At 42.7% G+C, this 13,131-nt stretch overlaps 1 protein-coding gene across 2 annotated transcripts in view; it reads right to left on the bottom strand.

Annotated features, from left to right (window-relative positions):
* APAF1 (apoptotic peptidase activating factor 1) overlaps positions 1–13,131 on the bottom strand; it is a 104,800-nt gene that overhangs the window by 1,892 nt on the left and 89,777 nt on the right. For both annotated transcript variants that reach the window (XM_014591696.2, XM_006141372.3), the window contains 2 exons: positions 8,017–8,142; positions 4,741–4,887 (listed from right to left, as the gene is read on the bottom strand). In XM_014591696.2, coding sequence (XP_014447182.1) covers positions 4,741–4,887; positions 8,017–8,142 — 273 coding nt within the window. The remainder of the gene's footprint in view (positions 1–4,740; positions 4,888–8,016; positions 8,143–13,131) is intronic.

Genomic DNA, 13,131 nt, shown 5'->3' with positions numbered 1-13,131 from the left:
CAATGAAAAAATCCCCTCCAAAAAAAAAAAAAAAAGGAAAGAAAAAAGTAAGGGTTAAGATTAAGTTTAGTCATAGGGCCAAAAGGTGGCATGGAGGTCCCACATGGTCAACTATGCAGTTTGAGTCCCAGATCCAACTGTGTGATTTGAGTCCCAGACCTGGTGGCTTGAAAATCAAACCGGACACCTGTGTATGTGTGCCGAAAATTCCAAGAAAAGAATGGAGGAGAAGAGATTGTGGCATGGCCACCCCCTGGTGGTGGTGGGGGGTGATTTCCCACTTTCTCTCTCTCCCTCTCTCTCTAGCAAGCGCATGCACCCCACGACAAAACAAAACCAAAAAAAAATCTAATTTAGTTAAGTAAAAAGTCTGGTTATAAAATATAAGTGTGGGGACTAGCAGCTAGCGTAATGCTATGTCTCTGAACTCCCATGTAGCCGACCACAGTTCAAGTCCTAGACCTGGTGGCTTAAACTCATGCCGGGTGTGTGTACGTGTGTGCCCAAGATCCCGAGAGGAGAATGGAGGAGAAGGGATTGCGGTGCGGCCATCCCCCCTGGGGGGTGATTTCTCACTTTCTATCTGTCCATCTCTCTCTCTCTTTCTGTCGAGCGCATGTGCCCTATAGCAAAAACCTCTCAAAAAAAAAAAAAAATATATATATATATAAGTATAAAAGGTAGTGCCCAATTCAGAAATTTAGATACTGACAACTGCAGTAAGCACAAGGCTGCCAGCAGCTGCAACAAGAAAATGACCAATGAAATACACTCTCTCCCACACATAATGTTTGCTTTACAGAAAGAGCTTTTTTTTAGAAATCCAAAACCCACTTATTGAGACTCTGTACCTACCTCAGGGAAGAATCCTTAGCTTTCAGTCACTAAGGCCCTTAGAGATCACCTAGCCCAATCACCTCATTGCACAAATAAAGGAGTTGGGGTTGTGACAGAAGAAAGGCCTTGCCACCAGGCTGTTTCCATGGCCTAGTGCTTAAGTGAGCCAGACCCCACATGGCAGACCGCAGTTCGAATATGGCCCTGCCAGGTGCTTGTGCATGCCTGCCTGCCTGCCTAAAATCATGACAGCATGTAGACAGGATTGCAGTGTGACCATGCCCTGCTGAAGGGTGCGTTCTCCCTCCTCCTCTGTGTCTCTCCGGCAAGTACACATGCCCTCTGGCTTATAAACAAAACAAATAAAAGTCCTTGCCACCAAGATGGTCCCGCTAGCAGGTGGCAGAGGTGGCAGAGTTCCTGGCTTCCTAATCCAGTGTTCCCGTTTCCTTCCCTCTATTTAAACAGACCACTCCACTGGGAAAGGCTTCATCGGCCACGATTTGAACATGGACTTAGATGCAAAGGTACACAGGGCAGTGAACATACTTTGCATGATATGGATGTGTGCATCACGGATCTCTCCAACCCTACAGAATGGACAACACCGAGAATGAACCCATGTAAACTCTGGACTTTGAGTGACAATGACGTGTCCATGTAAGTCCATCGGTTGTAACAAACACACAGCGCTGACGGGGATGCTGATAGCAGGGAAGCTGCATATGTGCGGGCAGGAGGTATATGGGCAATCTCTGTAATGGCACAGGTATTACTACCCCCATTTTACAGATGAAACTATCAAGGCACAGAAAGATTAAACAATCTTGTGCAAGGTCACGAAGCTAATGAGTGGCAGACCAGGGTTCGAACTTGGGCAGTCTGCACCCAGGCCCGTGCTCCTGACCATGACACTCTGCCATCTCCATTTGACCATGACACTCTGCCATCTCCATTTATCACCGTGTGTTCCCTTTTTCAAACCAGCCTGAACCAACAATGTCTCCTTGTTTTCCTAACAGTATGGCATCTCTGTGGCATAAAGCAGGTAAACAGCTAAATTATGTTATTTTTTTTTTTTCACTTATAAACAGGACTAATTCTGTAAGTTAAGAACTTTTTAGTTACTGGATCCTACTTTATCTTTGGTGTGTATTTATTTCTTCTATCAGAGAGAGAGAGAAAGAGAGAGAGAGAGACAGGTAGCCCCAGCAGTGTCCTCACATCACGATCCACCCCAGCCACAGCCAGCCAGTATCACAGATGCGCACATGTACCCAGCGTGCACGGGGAGGCCTCGGAATGCAAACGCAGCACCTTCCTATGTGGCTTCAGCACATGGAGCGCCACGCCACAGCTGTCCACCACAGCAGCCCCGACTTCTTCTCATGGGCCCTCAATTTATACAGCTTGGATCCAAAGTAAAAAGACTCAGAAGGCCTACAGAATGGACAACACCGAGAATGAACCCATGTCAACTCTGGACTTTTCTTGGACACTACAGCAGCTGTTCCTTTTTACTTCTAATTGGCTCCGTGTGTTTAGACAGTCTCGTTAGCATGCTGGGTAGGTGCAGGCTGGGCTGTATAATCAGTTTAACCAGGCTAGCAATCAAACCAGAAGGCAAAAGCAGCCTGACTGACACTTAAATATACAACTAAATATATAGACCATAGGTTCTGCCATCCTTAAGACATAACCTCTACAGTATGATTATCTATTCTTCTGCTTTATTTCAAGGTTCTCTAAGAACTCTACAAATCGGGACCAGCAGATGGCATAATGGTTACGTTGCTGGACTCCCACATGGCCGACTGTGGTTCGAGTCCTGGACCCAGTGGCTTGAAACTCATACTGGGCATGTGTGTGTGTGTGTCCCAAATCCCAAGAAAAGAGTGAAGGAGAAAGAACTGCAGCATGGCCATCCTCCTGGGGGATGATTTCTCACTTTCTGTCTTTCTGGTGAGCACATGTGCCCTATAGCAAAAATCTCTCTTTAAAAAAAATAATAAAAACCTCTGCAAACCTGAGGATCTGGCCACTGATCTTTATAACATATCGTAAGCCAGACTCACAGTTATGTGGTAGTATTCTATGGGGCCCAGAGAATCAAATGAAATGGTCTCTAGAAATTCACTGTCAAAGCTGAGCAGTTAAGCTTCTCAGCAGCTGATAGAGCTTCGGATTCCCAGCTCCCAACCCAAAGACAGCAATGTCTCTCCTCTAAGCTTCATGCTCAGAGCAGGTTAAAGTTACAGCTCACCTTCACACTAAAGGAGGACGAGAGGTGAGAAAGAACTACTAGCTGAATAAAAAATAGGCCTGAAAAGGTGAAGGTCACTGCAACATTTTATAAGAAGAATTTTATTTTCTGTGGACAATTAATCAGAAACCATCTCCTATACTTGACTGTTTTCAGTAAAAATAGAATAGTATTAGCTCTCTTGGCCTTAGCACCACTTTCTCGGAAACCTCCATACCACGAGAGCCAAGTGGAGGAAGAAACAAATGCGCAGACTGAAGCATAAAAGAAGAAAGATGAGGCAGAGGTCCAATAAGCAGCTTGTGGACCTATGGAGGCCACAGCAGCAGAAATGTTAAGTCAGAGGCTGGGGGTGCTGGCACGAGGTGAACTATAAGATACTGTTGAGTCTGTCTCTGGATCTAGAACTTCCATGGCTAGCGGATCACCAAGAACTCTGTGAGAGACCCATGTTGCTCAAACCAAAACAGCCCCTATGATTCTTTCCCTGGGACCTGTACATTCTGGGACTACTGCTGCTTCTTATGGCCAAATGTAATACATGTACAGTAAATCATCTCTTCTGTCATAAAATATTAATAGTATTATAAGAACTTAATGATAGATCTGTTTTAAATAAAAAAGATGTAGAGTGTCCATGTGGCCAGTACAATATACAATATCATCTTCTACCTCTTTTACAAGTCAAACCGCTACTCCAAAGACTCACTGCAAGCATCACCTCCAGGGGAAACGCCCACTAACTCCAAAGGTAGGCCTGCTCACTCCTCTCCTTTATACTGCGGTATCCTCAGACAAATGTGTCCCACATTACTCCTGCACTTTAAGGACCGTATATGTAGACCATCTGCTTCCCCCACGAACGATACGCCTCAGGAGGCAAAAGCCACACCTTAACCATTGTGCCACACGGTGTTACCTTAGCACACAGCAGGCACTTACCACAATCCTACTGACTGGATTGGCAAGTCGGTGCAAAAACAAAAAAATAGCCCCAAAGAACCACAGCACACTCAAGCCTTCACCTCAACAGGCAGTAGTTAGTAAATCTGCAAAAGCCAACTTGCTAGAGAGAACTGAGGAGAAAGAAGACCTGGGTTTGAGTCCTGGCTCTTTTACTTACTAATGATGCAATTTTAAGAAAGTCACAACCTTCATGAAAATCAGTTTCCTCATCTCTAAACCAAGGAGAAGAAAACTTAAGCCTCACTCAGCTGGCTAATGAGGTTATGGAAGTAAAGCCTTCTGTAAACTATAAAGCAATATGCTGTTGCTACTATATTCATTATTACGGATGGGAAGATGTTGCCAAATACATTTTTAAAAAAGAATTTCAACCAAAATAGTTAACAAGGAGTGACGCAGAAAATAAAACTAAACACTTGCTAGTCATTCTGACGCCTAAGGGGCAGCACAAGAGCTCTAGACTGAGAGCGCCCCTCCACTGCCACCACAGATTCCACGGGATTGGAGGAGAGTAGTCACGCATTCTCAGCTTCTTCACAGCAAGCGGAGACAACGGTAACTGCCATTTCGCTCTGCTGAGTAGTAAGAGGCCCAACTGAGAAACAGGAAATGAAAATAGCTTGAAAAGTATGATACAGGCTGCTCTTTTCTTTCAGTCCTTGAGGAACTCTTACCTTAAGATTTCCTGCAGCAGAGACAAGCATTTTGCTATCTGGAGAAAAGCAGAGGTCAGTCACCCAGCCTCCATGGGTAGCAGCTCCTTCTTCTACTGGAATCGGAGCACACAAATGAAGAAGCTCACCATTCGAGACATCCCAGATCTACAAACATGACACAGGATTCATGAACAGGATTTTTCAGAAGCTTCTCTAGCTTTAACATATAAATATCTATATGTGCATGTGTGTATGTATTCTCTAGAACATGTTCGGAAATTTTTCTTAAAATATGAAAGGACTTGGGACCATCAGTTAGCATAATGGCTATTTTGCTGGACTCCCATGTAGTTGAGCACGGTTCGCGTCCCAGACCCGGTGGCTTAAAACTCACACCGGGAGCGTGTGCGTACATGCCCAAGATCCAGAGAGAAGAATGAAGGAGAAGGCATTGCGGCGTAATCATATACCCTGGGGGGTGATTTCTCGCTTTCTGTCTCTGTCTGTCTGGCGAGCACACATGCCCTATAGCAAAAACCTCTTCAAAAACAAAAACAAAAACAAAAAAACAAAAAAAAAAGGACTAAAGCAGTTGATTAGTATACTGACATTTTTTTAAAACTAAAAGAGAATTATAGGTGGAACAAGGAATAAGCAAAAAAGGCCTAATATACAAGTTACCTCAAGAAAATCACAAAATTCTAGTCTAACGACTCACAGCAAGAATGTTGTCAAATGTCATTTAAATATCTATAGTATACATATTTTAAATAAGTCCTTTTAGGTACTAAATATATATAAATTCTAAGATTACTTTATTGGAGTTTTTTTTCTTTTGAGAGAGATTTTTGCTATAGGGTGTATACACTCCCCAGAAAGACAGAGAGAGCCAGAGAAACAGGAAGTGAGAAATCACTCTCCAGGGAGGTGACCATGCCGCAATCCTTTCTACTCCATTCTCCTCTTGGGATTTTGGGCATGCACACACGAGCCTGGCATGAGTTTTAAGCCACCAGGTACAGGACTCAAACCACAGACAATCACATGGGAGTTCAGATACTTAACCATTAAGCCATCTGCTAGTCCCATTTTACTAGACTCTTATGAACCACAAACAACCCAAATACCTCCAGATGCTAATATTTCCAGTGACACTTAACATATGAATAGTGATCTAATTTTTCAAAAAAAATGCACATCAGAATAGAAAGAAGAAATAGAGACAAATAGCTACCAAAAAAATAAAATAAAATAAAAATCATCATTTAAACGTTTCTCCCTTGAAAATCCAAGGAAACCAAATAGAAAAACTCATTAGAAAGTGTCCAGTAAGACAGGACCAGCAGTTAGCGTAATGGCTATGTTGCTGGACTCCCACGTAGTCGACCGCGGTTCGCGTCCTGGACCCAGTGGTTTAAAACTCATGCCAGGCACGTGTGCATGTATGCCCAAGATCCCGAGAGGAGAATGGAGGAGAAGGGATTGCAGTGTGGTCATCCCCCTGGGGGGTGATTTCTTGCTTTCTATCTCTCTGTCTCTCTCTGTCTTTCTGGCGAGTGCACGTGCCCTATAGCAAAAACCTCTCAAAAAAAAAGAAAGAAAGAAAAGTGTCCAGTAAGACAGCTAGATATATGATAAACATAATCAACAGCTCTGAATAATCAGAAAAGCATTTTTAAATATATATCAAGAAAACATTTTTAGGGAACCAGCAGTTAGCGCAATGGCTATGTCGCTAGACTCCCACGTAGTCGACCGCGGTTCGCGTCCTGGACCCAGTGGTTTAAAACTCATGCCAGGCACGTGTGCATGCATGCCCAAGATCCCGAGAGGAGAATGGAGGAGAAGGGATTGCAGCGTGACCATCCCCCCTGGGGGGGGTGATTTCTCGCTTTCTGTCTCTCTGTCTCTCTCTGTCTGTCTGGCGAGCGCACGCGCCCTATAGCGAAAAAACCTCTCAAAAAAAAAGAAAACATTTTTAAATAACACACAAAATTTTAAGAGACAATTTTTTCCTGTAGGAGTTTCCGAAAAATGAAGCAGTATTCCCTAGTTAGTAAAGGAGCCTTTTTATCCAAAGACTGGAGCATGGAACATCATGAATGCTCTCGGAGAAGCCCTGCCACCTCAGTGGACCCAGCATCACATGACTGGTACGGAACAGGCTGATTATTTAGTTCTTGAGCAGGAGAACCTTAATTTTCCTGGAAAGCCCATCCATTAATAGTGATACCTCTGCTCCTTTATACAAACTACATAGTACCCTCCTGTTCTTCTGTAATATACTGCCATGCTTTGGGGTTGAAATCTCTCTTTGGGAAAAAAAAAGGGGGGGGGGACCCGCTTATATAATAGTAATCAAAGCAGCCATCCCAAAGCCAAACTTTTTCCAGCAACTGCCCAATTCTTCTAACACCACTAAGCCGGCTGCCTTTCAATGGGTTCTAACCTTCCTGCATGCAAACACAATGAAAACAGCACTCCATGTCTCCTAGAGATACTGTTTCTAAATAAAGTTGGCAAAGTTTCTATGTATATCTTTTTTAAATAATTATTTTATTTAACATTATTTATTTATTTAAATTTGACCAGAGAAGGACAGAGAGAAAGTGAAAAAGCAAGCTGCCAGATCTGGGATTCAAACTGTGGTCAGCCATGTGGGAGTCCAGTATCCTTAACCACCACACCACCTGCTGGCTTCTCTATGTATATCTTAAGCACTACAGGATAATAAAAACTGACTTACCCTGCAGACTGCCCCTCAGTGAGGAGCGCTTCGATGCTTACTCACTGACTAAAATGTGACCTTCTGTGCTATTTAACAACAGCCGCCCACGCAAAGAGGAATGCAACAAACCCTCTGCCGGTGCTGACTATCTAACAGGTATAGTGCTAAAGAGATTTTTACTTTCAGCCCTGAAACAGCAGAATTTGGCATTTATTTAGAACCTAAACAATGATTTACAATTTTTTTCCCCTCAAATTCTGCCACTAAAAGCAATCGTTGGTTCAAATCCAAGAATTAGGATGAATCATCTTTGAGCTAGCAGCAGAGAACCAGTGCAAATAACTAGGGCACTTGCCTCCTCACATATGTAGAAAATGCTTTAACTCCAAAATGAAGTCTCTCTTGCAACATAGTGCAATTGTGAATACAACGTGCACGAGAAACGAAACAAGGAATCAACCAGAACTCCAGGGCCTGTGCCTCCAGATCCCAAGGTCCCCAGCGTGGTGAAGGGTGCTAGCTGGAGCTACAGGAAGGGCAGTGCTCCCCTGTCAGCAAACACCTACCCTGACTTCTCCGTTATCATCTCCAGTTGCCAGCAGGGTACCGTCCACTGAGAAGGCAGAGCAGCGCACACAGCCATTGTGGCCCCGCAACTCATGAAGAGGGGAGAGGTGTTCAAAATTCCAAATCTGGAAGGCAAGTACAGGTGTTTAGGAATGAAAATAAGTCATTCAAAATAAGCATCTGTAAACCCTGCCTTGAGTGCTACTTTAACCATAAATTCAATCACATGGAAGTTCTAGTCTCTGAAAGTTCATAAACTTTCATAAGAAGCCCAAGTTCCAACAATCTTGTTAATTTTTCTGAGTTTCCTTTTAATTACTTGAGTTAAATTCAACTCAAGTCACAGCTTCCTTATCTTTAAAGAAAGAACATGGAATCAGTCAAGAGCAATCTGGAGTAAAACAGACCTGACTGTGAGACCTGACTCTGTTTACTACAATAGTTTGTGACCTAGGACAAATATGCTTCTCTCGCTTCAGTTTCTGTATCTGTAAAATGGGGACAATAGTACCTATGGTGTGAAAATCAAGTGAGATTATAGAAAGTGAAATTTCTAATCACGGTAAGTGATCTTAGTCACTGAATGATCCTACATCCTACTATCTTGGCTAAATATTGGTCTTTCCTCTCCAAATTCTCTCCTGTGGTTCTGCCATGTCTGCTTAGGAAGCACACACTGAAAACTACCACATTCTAGGCACTATCGGCCAAGAACTGGTGATACAAAGATGAAGGAGATACAGTCTTTCCCCTTGGAAAGTCTATAGTTTAACAGGAAGATAAGCTCATGAACAGGAAATGATCTATGAAGTAAAAGCATGAATAAATATAATGGGAACACTGAAGGTAGAACAGCTAACACTGTTTGAGGGTCAGAAAAGGCTTCGCTAGAAAGTTGACTTCAAATCTAGGTCTCGAAGGATGAGTCACAATGCTTCAAGGTAAAAAAGGAGTAGAAGATTGTGTCAAACCAAAGTTAACAGCATGAACAAGAAGATGAAGGTAGGAAGTAGGCAAGCACAGAGAAAATGATGCAGCAGAAAGAGATGGTGGTGGGCTAAGGGTCAGCCTGTACACCATCAGGGACGGTGCTCAAGTGAAGGACTCAGGCAGTATGACTAGCATGCACGAGGTGCAGACATGGGCAGAGAATGGGGTGAAGAGCACAGCCTTAAGGATGTGAATCTAAGAGACATTGAGAAGTACAACACAAAGCACAGGGTAGCGTTCTGGACGATTTCAAGGTTTTAGTGTGGAAAGATAGATAAGGAAGAAAGGTAGATAAGGATGCAATTAACAAGGCGAGAAGAAGGAACATGGCGGCTCTCAGAACAGGGGCTTGGCTGCCACTGCCTTTCCAGTCCACAGGTCTGTGGGCTGTGGCCACCACCTGCATGTGACCCCCAAGGAAAGAGAAGTTGGCAGCACTGACAACATGCAAGAAAAAGTTGGTAGGGGGAACCAGCAGTTAGCGTAATGGCTATGTCGCTGGACTCCCACGTAGTCGACCGCGGTTCGTGTCCCAGACCTGGTGGTTTAAAACTCACGCCGGGCGCGTGTGCGTGCGTGCCCAAGATCCCGAGAGGAGAATGGAGGAGAAGGGATTGCGGCGTGACCATCTCCCCTGGGGGTTGATTTCTCGCTTTCTGTCTCTATGTCTCTCTCTGTCTGTCTGGCGAGCGCACGCGCCCTACAGTGAAAATCTCTCCCCCCCCAAAAAAAAAAAAAAAGTTGGTAGGAACTTTTGGTGCACATATCAGGTTGTCAGGAAAGTCATGACACATTTTTCCATGTTTTTCTATGCAAAAATGCGTCATGACTTTCCCAACAATCCAACAGTTGCAGTTTGGAAATGTAAAGAGGAGTCAACAACCTAAAGCCAGTGAGGCTCTGGAAGACTTCTCCCCAGCCCATGTCCTCCACAGAGAAGAAAACAAGAAGTACTCTGAAATTTGGAACCCTAGACTCCCACTGTGGATTCCAGCATGCTCCACCCACAGAAGAGCAACGAAACTAGAACAGATAGAACAGGACTCACACACATCATAGGGAGGTGCAAAAGCATTTTAACTTTAAAAAAAAAAAAAAAGGACCTCCCACCCCACTCCTACCCCAAACTAGCAAGAGAGCTCTTCCATCCTTCAAGCCAACCAGCAAGTGGAGCTTCATTTACAATCAAAACTGCACAGCTCAGAGGAAGTGGAGGATGCAAAAAAGAGTACCCTCAATCCAACAGAGTGAGGAATCTGGTCACTACTCGCACCCCAACTGGCTGGCAGGGAAGGTACACACTCTCCCTCCCATCAGACTCAAGTACAGGGCAAGGGCTACCTGCCCCAACTGAGGATCCCCACACTATAGCTATTCTAGACCTCCTTAAACTCATCTATACCAAAAATTAGGAAGTGAGAACTATACCAGAAGCCTTTAGGCTTAACTCAATGCAGAAACAACAGATATCTAAAGAAAAAAGAAAATATTTATTTCCCAAAGGAACATAGTTACTCCTCATCAATAATGGATGAAACATAGGAAATCACAGAAATGTCAGAAAAATAATTCAGAATATTCATCCTAACGAAACTTACTTGATGCAAGGAAAAACAGACAACTAATTCTAGGAGATGAGAAAATCATTCTGTGACAGGAAGGAGGAATTCTACAAAGGAAGTGACAAGTTAAAAAAGAATCAAATAAGGTCAACAGATGGTGTGGTGATTAAGGCACTGGATTCCTACATGGCCGACCACTGTTTGCATCCTGCACCCAGTGGCTTAAAAAATCACACCAGATGCATACGTGTACATGTCCAAAATCCCCAGAGAACAGCGGAAAAGGGATTGCAATGTGGCCATTCTCCCTTAAAGGTGATTTCTCACTTTCCCTCTCTGTCTCTTTCCAGCAAGTGCATGAGCCCTATGAAATAAATAAATAAATAAATAAATAAATAAATAAATAAATAAATAAAATAGAACTTCTAGAGATGAAGAAAATAATACATGAAATCAAAATCACTCTTAAAAGTATTAATAGCAAGTTAGACAATGTGGAACAATCTCTGACTTTGAAGATAAACCTCTGATTTATATCAAAAACAATGAAGAAAGAATTCATTAAAAATTAGGACAGGGCTAGACCAGCAGGTGACATGGTTGTTAAGGTTGCTGGACTCCCATGACTGCAGTTAAAGTCCTGAACCTGGTGGCTTTCTTTCTCATTTTCCCTCTCTCTCTCTTTCTCTTGCTCTCTCGCTCTGTCCCTCTCTGGTGAAATTTAAATATGTAAGTAAGTAAGTAAGTAAATAAATGAATAAAGTTAAATAAAATAATTCTTTTTTTTTTTTAAGAGGTTTTCGCTGTAGGGCATGTGTGCTCACCAGAAAGAGAAAGAAAGACAGAAAGCGAGAAATCACCCACCAAGGGATATGGCCATGCTGCAATCCCTTCTCCCCATTCTCCTCTCGGGGTTTTGGGTGCACACGTGTCCGGCGTGAGTTTAAACCACCGGGTCTGGAACTCGAACCGCGGTCAACTACATGGGAATCCAGCGACATAGCCATTAGGCCAACTGCTGGTCCCAATAAAATAATTATTTTTAAAAAGTTAGGACAGGGCCAGCAGGTGGCACCGAAGTTAAAGTAGATGAATCCTATAGGGCCGGTTAAGCAATTCAAGTCCCAGACCCAGCAGTCTGAAAAGCACACTGGGCACAAGTGCATATATGCCCAGGGTTCTGAGAAGAGAATGGAGAAGAAAGAACTACAGTGTGGCTCTCTGCCCTGGTAGATGATTTCTAACTTTCCCTCTCTGTCAAACCCATGTACCTTATGACAAAACAAACAAACAAAAAAAGGGCAAAGGAGCTGAACAGACATCCTCTAAGGAAGTCATATGAATGGCCAGAAAGCATATTAAGAAATTATCAGATCTGAGCTGTAAGTAATCCCTTTCAAGGGCTAGAAAAACTGAAGAATTTCTGCTCAGACTTCCTCCAGACTCCAACCTAGACTGGAGAGGCAAAGGCCAGGCCCTTTGAGAAGTCATCTGCATCTGAGCTGTGAGCAATCCCTTTCATACTAGCATGCCATGTGATTTTCATTTTTTGATTTAAAAAAAAATTATTATTGGTTTTTCTTTTTTTTTTCTTTTTCTTTTTTTTCTTTTCCTTTTTCTTTCATCTTTATCACTTTGCTGCTCAGCCTCCACACACTGAGTGTCCAAACAGGTCTAAGTGCACAGTAATCAAAGACATGATTACTATTAGGGTAAGAATAATCTTCAGTTCCTACTGAATTTGCTGCACAAAGGGAGAAAAACCACACTGCAGAGATACTGCGGATCACCTTCTCCTGCATGCCTTTGAACACTCAGATTGAACTTCAAAAATTTAGGAAGAAACATATAATCCATCAGATGACCAAAAACAAAAGAGGCACGAGAAATATGAGAAACCAAGAAAACGACCAGAAACACAAGAGGCACAAGAAATATGAGAAACCAAGAAAATATCTCTTCCCCAAGGGAAAAGAACAACTCCTCATTATCCACAGACACTAATGGAACTCGTGAAAATATCTGATAAAGACTTTAGAATATTCATAGTGACAAAGCTAACAGAGATGCAAGAGAAGAGAGACAATGAACTCTAGAAGATACAGGAGCAAAGAGACAACTGATCCCAGGAAGTGAGGAAGTTCTTGCAGAATATGAAAGAGGAAACAACACCATAAAAAAGAATCAAATGGAAATATTAGAAATGAAGGCTGTAATACAGGAAATCAGAACCTTTCTTGAAAGTATTAAAAGCAGATTAGATCATGCAGAAAACTGAATCTCATATATAGGAGACAGAATCTCTGACCTAGAAAAATTCACCAAAAAGACTGGGAAAATAACCCCCCAGAATGAAAATAACATATGAGAAATATTAGATATCATTATACACCCAAACATCCAGATAATCAGTATCCCAAGAGGTGAAGAAACTAATAGGGGCATTGATCATCTATTCCATGAAAGCCTGGAAAAAAAATCTTCCCAAACCTAGAAAGGCATTCAAATATCCAGACCCAAGAAATACAAAGAAGCCCACATAGAATCAACCCAAGAAGATCT

This window comes from Tupaia chinensis, unplaced genomic scaffold (genome assembly GCF_000334495.1).
Source record: "Tupaia chinensis unplaced genomic scaffold, TupChi_1.0 Scaffold000054_1, whole genome shotgun sequence".
Lineage (NCBI taxonomy): Eukaryota > Metazoa > Chordata > Mammalia > Scandentia > Tupaiidae > Tupaia > Tupaia belangeri.
Note: the sequence above shows the minus strand (reverse complement) of the source record. Positions and strands in the feature narration are given on the sequence as shown.